Raw genomic sequence first — 16,967 nt, 5'->3', positions numbered from 1 at the left:
TTTTCAATTATGCATTGGACAAAGAGAAATATACCAAAAATTATTAAACATGTGAGTATTGTTTTTTATAAAAAAGCTTAATATAGAACAGTAAACAAAAAAAAAACTTTTGAGAATTTAGACATTTACATTTATTACTAAATGAGCCGTAAGTGTTTATTATATTGATATTATTAATAATCCCGCTATTTTGCTAGGAATGTTCAACAAGTTTTGAGAAGACAAGTCTCTTTAATCGATCAATTCAAATCAAATTGCTCACTGGTAACTGTCACTGTACCTAAGTGTTGAAGAACACTCGAATCTTCCCGAAACTTCTCGAAAATTCCAGGACAACTCACGAAAAGGAAATCGGGACATAATAATAATAATAATATTTGTATGATAGGAGATTCACAGGTTTCAATTTAGTTTATTATAATTAGTAATAAACGTACCCACAGTTTTGTTTCAATACAAAATATTAAAAGAAAACTATTGAAATTTCTATCACTGTACATTACACGAACATCGGTAAATATAATTTTCTTAGATAACAAGTGCGAATTATTAAAAATGTTTATCACATACAAACATTTATTTAAAAACATTCAATATAGTATTTATAATCTAATTTAATAGAAACATTCAAATTTGACACCAGTGTGTTTGTAACACATTCACGATAAATATATATATATGTATATAATATTCATATATATATATAAAGCTTCGCTTGTTTGGACGTAGGCCTGTGTCACACCGTCGTACTAACCGTTATAATTATAGTTACTTAAGCGTATAACAATCACAAATATTTGGAATTAAACATTAAAGCACGGACAATAAAAGCCTTAATTGAATACAATATACATATTTGTATATAAAGACAATTATATAGCAGCCACGAATACGCATTTAATACATAAATAATTATATTATTAATTAAATAATTGCAATTATATTTTGTTATGTGCTTGCGAATTTTGTAATTGTTTAACAGACGAAATTCTATAATAAGATGTTGGAAGCTCTACTTTATACATAAATACTCATGCATTTTTTTTACAAAACTACAATTCATTAGTTTTTTTCGTCTGCAAATTGATTCACATTTATATTTTAGGGCCATGTGGTTTAAAATATAGTATATAATTTTGAAATTAAGTACTCTGTAAGAACTAGCGCGCACTGGTAACTTTTGTCACGGTGACTGTTTCGTCACTCTTGTCGAGTCAATGAATATGCATAGAGTTGCGCGCACATTACGACGTGACATTTGTGTACATATTCACGGACTCGACAAGAGTGACGAAACAGTCACCGTGACAAAAGTAACCAGTGCGCGCTAGTTCTAAGTTTAATCACGTAAATAACATTTTATTTTTTATACCAATTATACACGGCTGAACTTATGAACAATGTTTAGCGAGTATTTGATTAACCACTTTGTCTCTTTCTTCCGTCTTTGATTTAACCTTCGAAAGAGTGAGACAACACTGTTTCACCCAAACGAGCATAAGTCGACAATTGTCTTGAATAATTTAAAAACAAATTTATAAATTTCTATGCCATTCTCATTTGTAGTTTACGCAGAATCATAATTAATTTTATTAACTTTATAGTATATTCTATATGAATTAAATAGTAGTTATATTTATTAACATCAATAATTTGTAAACATGTATTTATACAATTTCAATATATCAAGGATTAGGGTAAATATATTAATTTGGATATTATCTGTGGAAATACAAGGCACGGGGGAAGAAGACGATATGAACATTGGAATAACATTGATATCATAACAAGCTGTTTAGTTTAACTTAAACATATTATATTTTCTATAAATTACATGTAATTTTAATTACGGTGCTTATCAAAAAGAATATATACATTATTTGAAAAAAGAAATGTATATTCTTGATGTACTTTAATTAGAAAAATAACTTGATTTGACAGAATTAGCCAATCCCATATTATCTAGTTTGTAGGCTTTCGACTGGTTAAACCAATAATATTTTATTAGTACCGTAAACATTCGTTTTGAACATAAAGAAATATTGTACAAGACTAATCGTAATGTTTTTAATGTTAATCAGTAATACAACAGTTATTACGGTGTAAATGAGTCCGGTATAGTTTACTTTAGTGAGGCGTGTTTTAAAATTATTCGTATAAAACAATAACTATAATTTAAAAAAAAGACGTATTGATAACCTTCTTTTTGAAGTCGGTTGAAAATGCTGAAGAACTCAACAATGTGTATAATCTATATTCAGAATCGGCGGTAGTTTGATATTTATTCTCGTCTTTGAAATGTGCTTGTACGAAGTTTTTAATAAATAAATAAATTAACATGTCAACAATCGTTTAGCATTCTAATAATTTTATTATGAGAAGACTAAGGATGTCGCATTAAATTATTTCGATTTGAATCAATGTCAATTTCTAAAATTTATTATAGTAGGATTAGTTTCCGAAACATATTCTTGTCCGTAGTTTCGCCAGCATTTAGGGCGGTCGTAGAGCTTAGGTATAAAAAATTGCCTATGTTGTTCTGTGGGATTCTAACTTATTTAATACCAAATTGTATATAGTTTGGTTAAGTGGTTTAACCGTAAAAGCGTAACAGACAGGCAGATACAATTTCGCATTTATAATATTAATATATATAAGGTAAAGTAATTCCCAGGGCATCGCTTAATCTAAATGGATATAAAATATAATAAAATTTGCATATATTTTGTATTTTTTTTTATCGTTTATAAAATATGATAATATAAAATAAATTAAATATCTTAAGATATATCTCAGGATAGGAGCGTCATTTTTTTAATCACAGTTTAAATTTTATATTTTAATATGATAGTTCCTACATTTGAAAGAGGTTTTGTATACGCGCGATTCAAGTTGGCCGGTCAACAAAAGGGGGAAACGTTGAACAAGGATAGATGCATGTACAAATATGATCAACAGAGAAAACTTGATCACATATATTGACAGCCTGAGAAATACATACGTAGAACTCTTATTGGCTAACGCAGGAGCGTCGCCATTAATATTCCAACATCTCCAACCATCATCATACGTCAGCCGAATTACAAAAGACATTAATACAGCAAAACCTTCACTAATTTTTGTATCCGTCCTTTAAATTTACGTACAGACAGACAGGGACAGACAGGGTTTCGTAGTAGTCTAGTGATCGCCCGCGACACTTCTCGCGTTTAGGTTAGGTATTAAGTCTAATAAATTAATATTTATCTTTCCTTGTTCAGGCTTGTTTCATTGCTTGCTTCAATATATTTAATCAAATCCGATACATTGGTTTAAAGCCTACAAATGGAGAGAAAGAGTTACTTATTCATTTTTTTAATATTTTTAACCTGCCAACTTGAATTGCGCGTATTGAAACGTTTAATAAATATTGTGATTTAACTAACAATATATAGAATATAAACGACTTAGACAATATATAATTATGTATATATTTGTTTTACATAGTACTGGAGTACGATGAATTTAATGTAATGTATTCTTTAACCTAACAGGTACAAATTTTGAAAATATCTTAAACTATATTTATGAAGATTCGGTGCAACGACACTACCTATATAAGTCCTGAAACATTATTTATTTGTACCGATAAGATTCCTTTTTTAGTTATATAATATAATATATAAACTTGGAAAAAAAAATTCAAATTCAAAATTAATCCTCAAAAAAAAATTAAGATTTAATTTTTACTAATCCTCAAAGAAAAAATAAGTTCGAGGTTTTATATCTCTAAATTAATTGACATAAAACCTTTTTTGTCGTTAAATCAATAGTTTGAGAATCATTTTATTTGATTTCGAATTTCATAATCATTAAAATATATTTTTAACGATATTTTCAAATACTTATATAATGTCCATGAATGTGTCTTAGTGATGTTTCGTATCAAAATATTATATTACTACAATATCAAATATTTGCGTTGTCCTTTTTTTATATCTTATTGCCTCTTTATAGTTAGGCTCAGTGCACATTGCCAGTTTAATAAAATTAAAAATAAATAAACTTGTCTCTTGAGTGAGTGGCCATTTTAGTACAATATATTCTGTGTGATGTATTTTTGGTTGATACTATATGGCATTACGGATGAGAGAAATGCAATTTGTGTGTTACTTTATTAATGTTCTACGTTCGTTATTAAATAAACAGATAAAAATAGTAACCATTTTACATTTGGGAAGGAAATTATCGCCTTTTTCTATTCATGTTTAGTAAGTGAAAATAACATAATTGTCAGAAAAAGACCCGCTGAGTTTCTTTCGTTCCTCTCAGGGTCAAGGTATTTTCTTTTCCGAACCGGTAGTTGTGGTTGATGTGACTACCAATAAGTAATGCTTCCATATTGAGTAAAAGAATTTGAGTTTGACATTCCAGTAAAAGTATGTGACAATCTTAGAGTTTATGATCGATAGCACACCTTGGGAATGTAACGGTAACCTCCTGGCTATTTCATTTCATATTAAATTGCTTATATAGTATATGAGGCAATAAAAAAAACCCGCTGAGTTTTTTTCGCCGGTTCTTCTTAGGTCAGTGTATTTTCTTTTCCGAACCTGTGGTACTATTTTAATTGACCATCAATAAGAAAGTGTAATACTTATATATTAAATAAAGTAATTTGAGTTTGAGTTGAGTTTAAATTAAAATAGTATTCGAAATCTTTCACCATTATCATTCCATTCTATAAGTCTTAAAAATTAAATGCTTAAAATGTTTCAATTGATTTGAATGATTGACAACATGTGAAATAAAAATAGACGCTAACATATAAAAACATGTATATTACAGAGATCCTTCTAAAAATACAAAATCAATCTTTAAATTTCAAAGCTTAAAGAAATTCATCAACGGCATTTATCATCAACCTAAAGCTTCAAAATTAAATTAAATAAAAGATTTCGATATTAGCAATGTGCACTATGCCTTATTTAAGACTACACAGAGTATAATATTAGAAATAGACGCCGCCACATCGAACATTAGGAATCGTCTAATAGAATCATGTTAACAGTAGAATTGCCTATTCGTTATTTACGATAAGTCTAATAGGACCTAGCCTTCGAAAATTTGTTCTATGAACCGCGACCTATGAATCACTATATTAATGAGATGCTAGTGTCATTATATTTTGAACTTTATTTATTTTCAATTAGAGTTTGAACTTGTAGGACTAAGTCCCTAGCGAGAGATAACACGGCGGAAGCGTCGTGACGCTCGGCCATTTCTGAAATGAAAATGTATTACAAGTTTAGTAAGCTAGTATATGAAGGCCTTCATACATATTTACAATTTACATCCATTTATGCAAGTCCGCCATACTTACTACTGTGTTATACCGTAAAAAGATGAGTGAGCCAGTGTAACTACTGGCACAAGGGACATAACATGTTAGTTTCCAAGTTTCGAGGAGGACTCGTAAAAAAGCTACTAGGTCAGAAGCCTAATCGACAGTCCGCCTACACATGACATATGAAAGGAAAGATAGAGTCTTATTTTACCTTGCTGCTCCAATGCGATGTGATTGGATACATTCATCATCAAATTATCGTCCTACTCATACAAATCCTCACCATGTGTTTTGGTACCAACAACAACGACAACAATAACAGCCTGTAAATTTCCCACTGCTGGCTTCCTCTTCCTTTGAGGAGATTTGTTTTTTTGGAATACACATGCGGCATAATTTCAATGAAATTAGACACATGCAGGTTTCCTCGCGATGTTTTTCTTCACCGCCGAGCACGAGACGAATTATAAACACAATTTAAGCACATGAATATTCAGTTGTGCTTGCCTGGTTCAAACCCAATTATTTATTCATTCATCGGTTAAGATGCATGCGTTCTAACCACTCGGCCATTTCGCCTCTTTCTTTACCTAGCACGAGATGAATTATGAACAAATTAATCAAGGCTAGCTCATAGGATATGTATTTTTATTCTTAAATATACACACCGTTGAAGAACTTGATGATGTCAGTGAAGTCCATGGCGTTAGCGAGTATGACATCGCGGTAGGTCTCGAGCAGAGCGAGCGCTATGAACAATACCATATGCTCGGAGGCCACGTGACGCGCCACCCATATCAACTCCCAGGCCGAGAAAACCTTCCGAAACAACAATCATCAATAAATACCACGTATTTAAAAAGCTTATTGTTTTAGGGTAACGACAATATTATTTAAAAACAGGAAGAATTAAAAAACTAACAAAACGATTGACGATTTAAATAATTGTTTGCTTACATTTAGGTTTCCTAATACTTTTTAACTTGTTAATATTATACCTAGGCCCTTACATGGTATCAATTACAACAACACTTTGATCCCAGTTTTATAACATTTAAACTATTTCATTAAAACTATCAATACCTATTCTATCCTACCTATGAAAAAAAATTAGATTTGAGATCAAAGAAAAGTAAGAAAGATAAATATAAATTGAATTTCGAACTACACAAGAATATAGTTATCTAAATATCATGTAAGCTGTATTCAGAAGCAAATGAAAACGAGTGATCCGCAAATGTAATTTGAAATACTCACATCTTGGTAGACAAGTTCCCTCTTGAAGTCCAGCAGGAACCACCGGTAGCAGAAGTAGAAATGAGTGTAGTCCCCATGCGCGTGCATCAGCTCGTATAGCTCGCAATCCAGGATTTGAATGAGTGACCTAGTGAAACAGATTAGTCTTACTTCGAGATATTTCTTCGAAAAAGTCTTTTGCATCATTCAATCATTCCTTGAATATTCATTGCGCCATCTGTCTTGGAAACTAAGTTAATATATCATGCCAGTTCAAGCCTTGGGTCCCACTCACCCTTCATACCGGAAACTAACAATGCAAAGTATTGCTGCTTGGAATATATGATTGGGTTGTACCTACCTAGATTGTCCTGTACAAAGATCTACCACTAAATATACATATAAAGTAATAAAAAATACGAGGTTGAAAACCTTAGAATTTGTTTGAATCGGCTGAAAATAAAAGGACAAAGAATAGCGTGTACGTTTTGGGTACTTTTTAGAATTTTGATTATATAAAGAAATAAAAATTCCATTTGTCCCTCACCTCATGTCTGCAAAATGTGCATCCATGGCTTGACCAGAAGGAAAATTGTCCCTCGCCCTGTGCATGAGCCTCGAGAACAGCGCATGCGCAACCGCCTCCTCCTTCATGATCACCAGCAGCGGCGCCACCAGGTCGCACATGCCCTGCATGTATCCTGTCTCCAGATGTTCCCAGACATACCTTTTAAAAGTCAAACAAGTGGATAAAAGATAACTGTCCAGTATCCATATATTTAAAAAATCGATACTAATTTTGTAATTCTGCCTCCCTATCAGTTTGTTACGCTTTTACAGCTCAACCGGTTTTGATTAAATTAGGTACCAAGTGATCTTAGACGATAAGGAAGGACATATACGACTTTTAAATTCAACCTTTGAGGAGAAAATTTTAATGAATAGCAAGAGAAAATTGAAATACATACATACAATAAAACATCATTCAGAAGGAATAGTGTATATATTCAAAAAGCAGACTTATCGCTGAGAAAAGGATATGAGATTAAAATGTATAGCGGGAAGGAGACACAGATGGAAAAGTAATAAAATTATAAATAATATTTTTTTTATAAATGAGGAAAGTAACGGTTTTATATAATTGTAGAATAGTAAAAATGATGACTGCATAGTTACTATATGAATAATACTCACGTGCACATAATATTTCTCAGTTTATCCAAATTTTCATCAGTAAAGAATGGGTAGTTCCTGTCGCATCTTTGCACGTCCTTTTCAATTCTATGTAGATTCAGTGCGAAACTCTCTACTAATTCGTTCTAGAACAATACAAATTTTAAATTAAAAAAAAAAACATTTTTATATAATATAATTTATATATATATATATAATATGAGGTATTTTTAATATAACAATAAAATATCTATATATAAACAGATGATACATTTCTTCAGTATAAGTAAGTTTTACTAAAATTATAAAATGTGTGTATTCTGTTTATTTAATATATCATTCAAAAGTATGTTTTGAAGTCATTATAGATTGACTCAAACTATAAATAATTTTTAAATTTGGTACATATAAAGAGAACACAGGCTTTCCTAAAAACTCAGCTAGTATTTATGTATAATAATAATATTTTTCTTAGATTTATAAATAAAATGTAAACTTGATTTACTTGCACATAATAACTTCAATCTGTTCTCACCCTTTCTCTAAGATAAATTTCATAAAATCGCTTTTCATAAAGTCCATAAATGTCCCAATTCGTAATAGAGCAATCAACTCACGGAGTAGACGCCGCCGTTGGAGCTGGCGGGGGACACGCAGTTGGAGCGGTTGTCGGGGCGCGCGTCGCTCGGCTCCAGCGTGTCGAACGACGCGCCCGCCGACTGCGACTCCTCGCGCACCACGCCCAGCGGGCTGCGCGCCGGGCTCACGTTGGCTGCGGGCACACCCACGCTCACACTCAGGCCACTAGAGCCACACCAAAGCCCCTCTAGAGGGCACACCCACGCTCACACTCAGGCTACTAGAGCCACACCAAAGCCCCTCTAGAGGGCACACCCACGCTCACACTCAAGCTACTAGAGCCACACCAAAGCCCCTCTAGAGGGCACACCCACGCTCACACTCAAGCTACTAGAGCCACACCAAAGCCCCTCTAGAGGGCACACCCACGCTCACACTCAGGCTACTAGAGCCACTCCAAAGCCCCTCTAGAGGGCACACCCACGCTCACACTCAGGCTACTAGAGCCACTCCAAAGCCCCTCTAGAGGGCACACCCACGCTCACACTCAGGCTACTAGAGCCACTCCAAAGCCCCTCTAGAGGGCACACCCACGCTCACACTCAGGCTACTAGAGCCACTCCAAAGCCCCTCTAGAGGGCACACCCACGCTCACACTCAGGCTACTAGAGCCACTCCAAAGCCCCTCTAGAGGGCACACCCACGCTCACACTCAGGCTACTAGAGCCACTCCAAAGCCCCTCTAGAGGGCACACCCACGCTCACACTCAGGCTACTAGAGCCACTCCAAAGCCCCTCTAGAGGGCACACCCACGCTCACACTCAGGCTACTAGAGCCGCACCAAAGCCCCTCTAGAGGGCACACCCACGCTCACATTCAGGCTACTAGAGCCGCACCAAAGCCCCTCTAGAGGGCACACCCACGCTCACACTCAGGCTACTAGAGCCGCACCAAAGCCCCTCTAGAGGGCACACCCACGCTCACACTCAGGCTACTAGAGCCACACCAAAGCCCCTCTAGAGGGCACACCCACGCTCACACTCAGGCTACTAGAGCCGCACCAAAGCCCCTCTAGAGGGCACACCCACGCTCACACTCAGGCTACTAGAGCCACACCAAAGCCCCTCTAGAGGGCACTGGCTATAACGAATCCAAGCTGACCTAATCTATTAGTAACAGCCCGTAATAAGCCGATACAATCAGTTTTAAAGACAAGATGACTTAGTGTTGCTAATATTTGGTAAGGATTTGGGTACGAATAATATCCACGACTGAATTAATAGTCAGAAAATAATCTGAAGGGTTTTTTACTAAATTTTCGGTGTAGGGCAATTAATGTACACCATCATACAACAACATAAGTTAGAAAGTAAGTTACACTCAATATTGCACCACAAATTAAAATTGCCTAATTTCAGTTGCCAAGCCGACCGTGTAAATATTTTCGAAACCTACGAAGATTTTAAAGATTAGAGGTATTTTAAATTAACAAATTCTGCAGCTTTTATGGTAATATTTCACCAGTACTCGGCTTGATGAGCTTTCATACTACACACAAAACTCCTATACTACATTTAAGCACTATTCTCCTTTTAAAATTAATGTATTATACCTGTAGTTCCGCCAGATGCTGGAGAACCGGACGGAGCGAGATCAACAGACGGATTCGTTATGATAACGCTCGTGTGCTGCTGATGCGTGCTCGGCTGGTATTCATCTATTGAGGACTTTAAGTCACTCCCATTAAGGTTGACATTGGCACTGTCGACACTGCACAATAATCCTCTTCCTTCACCCTTCTGTACGAATCCCTCCGCGAGTCTCTTGATCTCGGCTATACTCTCCCGCCTCATATCCGGATTTTCAACGACACTCTTAATGTATACTTCGTCGTCGTCGTCCAATTCATTGAGACTGTCTACGTCCCTGCTGTCATTTGTCTCCGTTTCCGTATCTCCGTTGACTTTGGTGGAATCCTTGCCTCTCTCCTCTGAATCCATTTCAATGTTGTCAACTTCATCTATACTCGGTGCTCTTGATAGTATGGGTTTCGATTCTGGTTTCCTTTGTTCGTTATCACTGGGCTCAGGTGAGACGATTGGTGGATTGTCTGATATAACGCTACAGTCATCTTCAAAGACCTGACACATAAAAAATAATATATTAGAAATTTATTAATTTTTTTTATGGAATATTTTGGCGGACGAGCATATGAGCCGCCTGATGATAAGTGGTCACCATCACCCATAGACAATGACGCTGTAAGAAATATTAACTATTCCTTACATCGTCAATGCGCTACCAACCTTGGGAACTAAGATGCTATGTCCTTTGTGCCTGTAGTTACACTGACTCAATCACCCTTCAAACTGGAACACAACAATACTGCGTACTGTTGTTTAGCGGTAGAATATCTGATGAGTCAGTGGTACCTACCCAGGCGGGCTTGCACAAAGCCCTACCACCAAGTAGAAACAAATCGAAATCAGACTGAATCATTCAAAACGTTGTATTTAACAACGTTATCAAATGTTAGCACTCACCTCGCCAGGTTCATTGACCTCAGGTCTTGGTTTTCCTGAAGATTCCGTGAGTCGTGCAATAGACGCAGCGGTAGCCTCTCTGTCTCTCTGTCGCACGATCGCTTCAACGCACAACCACTCTGACATGGTCGTTTCGTACTGTCGTCGGTACGCTACGTCTTGTTCCATTCTTTCCTCGGCCGTTGAGCCAAACCTAACAGAATAATATGAAATAAGTATATACATTGGAAACAGATACAGAAACCTAAGATTCCAATTTCTTTAAGAAATCCTATGAGTTGAGATATTTGAAAATTAAATAAAGTTATTTTCCCAACGAAAGTACGTAGGTGCTACTAATAAGAAAGTTGAAAGATTTTAAAGTTAATATTCGTTCCAGAAAATCCAATAATCTTTCAAAGTCTAAGAAACGTATATATGTATATGTTACAAAGAATAAATAACGAATGAAATCGTTTTTGATATTAGTCTAGCAGGTCTTTAGTATTGAATCCTGTTACTCTCAGTACAAAAAAAAAATTGAAATTAATTATACTACATTATTTTCAAAATATTTTATAACATTTTCAAACCGGGTTAAGATCAATATAAAAATATTTTGCTCTATTAAATCTTTCTAACAGAAAAATTTCTACTCATTTAACAGTACTAATCACTTACTCGTAATATCCTAAGAGGAACGGCCAGACCTCTCTTCTAATGTCGTGTTGAACTCCGCCGTAGTAGACTATCCTATACACCTCGTCCTTGTCAATCACGACACCTCGGTTATCCATCATGGAGCGCCACAACTCTTCGGTTAAACCAGTTTCTATACCTTCTGAAAGAAAAAATACAAATATGTATTTATAACTTTATTTTTAAGTCGAGATGGCCCAGTGATTTTGATAGTGATTTGGCGCATTGGAACAGCGTGGTGGAATATGTTCCAAACCTTCTCCTCAAAGGGAGAGGAGGCCTTTAGCCCAGCAGTGGGAATTTACAGGCTGCTGTTGAATTGAATACTTCTCCTCAAAGGGAGAGGAGGCATTTAGCCCAGCAGTAGGAATTTAAAGGCTGTTGTTGTTTGTTGTTGTTTTATAACTTTATTTTAAATAAGCATTGTGTTTATTTCATCGTTATCAAACAAAAAAAACCATCACGAATTTAATCAAAACGATAATATGACAAGTTTTGTAAAATTCATTTCAAGATAGCTCAGATATTGTTTGGCGGATATTTTTCTCTCTTTCCGTCATCTGTTGTTTCATATTCGTAAGAAGAAGACCCAGCATTTATTACAAATAGTATGTATATAAGTTCAAATTCGTACGGGAAATGCCACAGATATTTAAAGAAAATCAATATAAGGCGAATCTATATTACTATGTTATAGTGAAACGATATTAGTGTCAGTCTGAATATCTTACCTCTTGATACAATATTCGGATTCACTAATCCGCTAAGATGTGTCCGCACTGTGGAAAGATGTCTGCAGTAAGCGAGCCAACCATAAAACGCCCGCGAGATGATCTGTCGACGCATTGTACTACAGACCAATTCGATCGATGCAACCTGAAATTAATCATTGATATTCTATAGAAAAGTAGTTCTTATAAAACAGAAAAAAGTTATCAAAATATATGTACTTTATACAAATGGGCTTTAATAGGAATTTTTAAATCGTCATTTAACAACAATATTAAGTGAAGCTACCACCGGTTCAGTATTTACATTCTTCCGAGAAGTACCGGCAAGAAACACAATAGCTACTCTTTTTCAACATATAAAAAAACAAAGTCATGTAATTATATACCGTAACCTTATTCATGATTCCTCTGTCTGTTTATGAAAACCACATGAAAATCCGGTTAGTAGTTTCGGAGTTTATCGCGAACATACAGACAGGCAGACAAGGCCGGGTGACTTGGTTTAATAATATGTAGTGATAATTAAATAAATTATTCAATAACTGCAGGTATCCATTATTGATGGCACACACACATGATGACAACAATGACAATATTATATCAACAATGGCGCCTTACCTCTTCCACAATAGGGTTCGGTGCGGGCAAAGCCGTGTGTCCGTTGAGTCCGGGCGGGGGAAAGTCCACGGACATGGTGGACGAGTCTGATGACGTGGTGGACGTGGAGGCCAGCGGGCGGCGCGGCGTGCGCGGCGGCGACTGCACCACGCGCTCCAGTAACGAGTAGCGCATAGCTAATAGTGGCGATGAGAACATTCATTCTAGTGTTTATAGGGTCTAAATCAATTACTCTTACTTTTGGTAATTAGAATTGCAAAAAATAATAGACGATGGTCGTTCTGTAATTATACTAGCGACCCGCCCCGGCCACGCACGGATGCAATGCCTATTTCGATCTATCTTGTACGGTACAGGCAGTCGTAAAAAATGTGTTTATTTAGTAACAGCCTGTAAATTTCCTACTGCTGGGCTAATGGCCTCCTCTCCCATTAAGGAGAGGGTTCGGAACATATTCCACCACGCAGTTCCAATGCAGGTTGTGGAATGCACATGTGGCAGAATTTCGATGAAATTAAACACATGCAGGTTTCCTCACGATGTTTTCTTCACCGCCGAGCACGAGATGAATTATAAACACAAATGCAGCACATATACATATAGTGGTGCTTGCCTGGGTTTAAACCCGAAATCAACGGTTAAGATGCACGTGTTCTAACCACTGGGCCATCTCGGCTGTTTATTTACGACATCGACAATTATGAATATCTCTTTACTATATTGTCCTTGTATTCTACACAATAACTTTTCCCTCGAATCACTCTATATATTAAAAAACCCGCATCAAAATCAGTCGCATCATTTTAAAGATCTAAGCATACATAGAGACAGACAGCGGTAAGAGACTTTGTTTTATACTACGTAGTGATGAAGAAATGCCTTTTTTGCGTAACATTTTTAGGATAAGTAATGATAAATTTAAGCCGCTTTAGCATAAATTTGGTTAACGTATTACACAATAAAGCACTTTGAATGTTTTAACCCCAGGGCATTTATCAAGTTACGAATACTTCACTTTACATGATATTTTTCACATGGTAAAAAGTATAAACAAAGTCTTACACCATCAAAGTTGTACGGTGAGATCTAAAATGTTACAATCTTTTTTTTTAATACGGCTATAACCAAAGACAACCTACTACCCATTTAACTTCAAAAACCAACATTAGATAATACCTTCTCTATCAGTGATGGCATTGTTGACTATTCGGAACACGTAGTCTCCCGCCACCTCTTCCCAATCAGGTTCTTCCGTCTCACCACTTTCACATAAGCTCGGCAAAGGTTGCCTGCGGATTTTGCCACGACCGAACACCTTAAAGAATATATTTTTTAAATTTTAATTCTATGCAAAATACTGTAAGCATTAGTGGTAGAATAAATGTAAAATATACTCAACCTTTCCCGTTCCTCGTTGCGACCAAAGTGGTGGATCGAGTTGGCCGTGTGGGAGTAAGCCTGTCTCTAAACTACTCAGAAATGACAGCAAATGTCCTCCTATAAAAGTAATAATAATAAATTTAAATACCCAAACATTCCAAACTTAATTGGATTATTGGCATTGGTATTAAATGGTCTTGTAATTTCTTTCTAAAATAACAACTCAAAATTAAACATGGTACGTAGCTTTGCTATTTGTTGACGAATTCAAATATTTCAGATGTAAGGGATACATAAGTTATCTAATGCTGATGTAACAATAAAATGTAATGTAATCAAAACAAACCTTTTGGAAAATGTATCGGAGGTCGCTGAACTCCATCTTGTCCAACCAAAATGAGAGCATCGCTCTGTTTAGATCGATGGACATGAACATATACCACTTCCCATACACAAACTTGTAGAGACATCGCCCAGTATACGCTGGAAAGGTACCAAAAAATATGTGAAGAAAAGCTCAATATTTAAATATTGTAACAAATACAAGCAAAGACAAATCGAATCTACACATACCAATTGATACAAAGCGAACCAGCACATCTTCGTCTATACACGGTGCAAGGCGCAGCACTGCACAGAATACACTCATGTGGACACGCCGACACATGCACTAGGTGCCAACGAAACTGACTACACATACACAAGCATACACTAAGAGGTTCAAACTTAAAAGGAACACGGTACGCCCAAAAATATAATTTAACTTAAATTTAAATAAACAGTGTATAGCTACGCAGCTACGTCAATGTAGACAACGTGGTCGCACGGACCCCGTCGGGTCACAGGTGATACTTTTATTTCAACATAATTTTTCAAAGACGACCCTTGCAAATGTAAAAGAAAAATCCCCACTGAAAAAGTGCATTATTTTTACGGAAACCCCGTGTAATTGACCGCACCTATGTTATAACAAAATATACATATATCTTAAATGAATTTTAATCCGTAGAGTAAAATATATCAAGCTTTATTTCTTTCTTTCTTTATCAATTACCCATAGTGAGCTTCCTGAGGTTACGAGTTGCACTGTCCATACAGTTTAGCCATTGCGAAACGGCAGAACTATTGACTTGTTACGAAAGGTTCAAGAGGCGAATAACAAATAAAAAATAATGTACCTCTATGAAATACATTAAATACCTACTTACAATAAAATATATAAATGACAATTAGGCACAACAAATTACATTTTGAATATATCATGCTAAGCAAATGATAACAATTTAATATAGAAAAATTTAATCTTGGGAATTCCGTTGACCTCGGCGCACTCGGCGCCCTGGACATCGGAGGGCCCCACATATCCCCCCACTTAGCACCACTGAGGGAAGAGCGTAACGCGTTTTTACAGCGAGGAAAAAAAAGAGAGGGTACGACATAAGCCCAAGGGGTCAGGCTAGATCTAGCAACCTTAGACATCGCTAGGGGGTTTTTAACTATTACTCTATAAAAAAATATATAAATGCTAAAAAACAGTCTTATAAATAATGGTCACCTTTGTTGCATATTATTGCTCTGGAATTATTCCAAGGATTAATTATACGAGCAACGCGAGTTGACAACAGCTCGATATCAGTTCTCTGATAAAGGGACCGTCAAAATATTATATTTGGGCGTAACGCATACCAAACAAAATTATATCTACATTGTGTCAGATTACAAAGTATGACATCACAATAAATTAATAAAAATATACACAATTAATCAAACACCACACAAAGAAATTTAAAGCAACTACAAGTATGATACAAAAATTATTACGTTATTTTACCTTTTATCAATTCCTTCGCTCTCGGCGTAACCGTTCATAAGTTGATTGGGAGTCCACTTAATAACAAGTCCAGCCGCTGTTTGATGTAAGCTCAAGTAGCCAGCCATCGGCTCTTCGACGTCTTTCTAAAATTCAGAAAATTGATTTATATTACTCAAATAGCTGATGAGTCGAGATGGCCCAGTGAGTCGAGATGGCCCAGTGGTTAGAACGCGTGCATCTTAACCGATAATTGCGGGTTCGAACCCAGGCAAGCACCGCTGATTCATGTGCATTCATGTTAATTTGTCTTTATAATTCATCTCGTCTCAGCGGTGAAGGAAAACATCGTGAGGAAACCTGTATGTGACAAATTTCATAAAAATTCTGCCACATGTGTATTCCACCAACCCGCATTAGAATAGCGTGGTGGAATATGTTCCAAACCTTCTCCTCAAAGGGAGAGGAGGCCTTAGGGCAGCGTGGGAATTTACAGGCTGTGGTTGTTGTTGTTGTAAATAGCTGATTCCTTCGTAGTTCTAGAGGCTAATTATCCGTAGATTCCAAAGTCCCAAGTGCCAATATTTCAGGCTAATAAAAATTTTACTAAATAGTTTTGCCGGAAAATCTCAGGAGCAGAAGGGATTGTTTACATCCATGTACTCTTTCCGGACGTGTCGGATTCCCCATTCTCTTGGATTATAAGAGTGAGGGCAATGTTTGCGCATACACTTGTGAAATATAATATGTCCAGCGCAAATGGCTAATTTCTCTTTGGATAGGCGCTTTGATTGAAATCGGTCTAGAGTACATATTATCTAACTTCCCAACTTTACTCTGTAAATTGATTTTATTTAAATCTATCACTTGTTTAAAGCTGTAATTTAGTGAC

At 35.9% G+C, this 16,967-nt stretch overlaps 1 protein-coding gene across 1 annotated transcript in view; it reads right to left on the bottom strand.

Annotated features, from left to right (window-relative positions):
* Window positions 1-1,280: 1,280 nt before the first annotated feature.
* Window positions 1,281-16,967, bottom strand: part of LOC124533208 (small G protein signaling modulator 2-like) — a 57,391-nt gene continuing 41,704 nt past the window's right edge. Inside the window, exons 8-23 of the mRNA XM_047108396.1 lie at window positions 16,097-16,221; window positions 14,839-14,955; window positions 14,612-14,748; window positions 14,285-14,382; window positions 14,062-14,200; window positions 12,886-13,061; window positions 12,268-12,412; window positions 11,519-11,678; window positions 10,859-11,051; window positions 9,928-10,456; window positions 8,353-8,507; window positions 7,757-7,881; window positions 7,110-7,289; window positions 6,584-6,710; window positions 5,995-6,145; window positions 1,281-5,263 (exon numbers count right to left, since the gene is read on the bottom strand). Coding sequence (XP_046964352.1) covers window positions 5,175-5,263; window positions 5,995-6,145; window positions 6,584-6,710; window positions 7,110-7,289; window positions 7,757-7,881; window positions 8,353-8,507; window positions 9,928-10,456; window positions 10,859-11,051; window positions 11,519-11,678; window positions 12,268-12,412; window positions 12,886-13,061; window positions 14,062-14,200; window positions 14,285-14,382; window positions 14,612-14,748; window positions 14,839-14,955; window positions 16,097-16,221 — 2,646 coding nt within the window. The 3' untranslated portion in view covers window positions 1,281-5,174. The remainder of the gene's footprint in view (window positions 5,264-5,994; window positions 6,146-6,583; window positions 6,711-7,109; window positions 7,290-7,756; window positions 7,882-8,352; window positions 8,508-9,927; window positions 10,457-10,858; window positions 11,052-11,518; window positions 11,679-12,267; window positions 12,413-12,885; window positions 13,062-14,061; window positions 14,201-14,284; window positions 14,383-14,611; window positions 14,749-14,838; window positions 14,956-16,096; window positions 16,222-16,967) is intronic.

Source organism: Vanessa cardui, chromosome 10 (genome assembly GCF_905220365.1).
Source record: "Vanessa cardui chromosome 10, ilVanCard2.1, whole genome shotgun sequence".
Lineage (NCBI taxonomy): Eukaryota > Metazoa > Arthropoda > Insecta > Lepidoptera > Nymphalidae > Vanessa > Vanessa cardui.
This window is presented reverse-complemented; position numbering and strand designations above follow the sequence as displayed.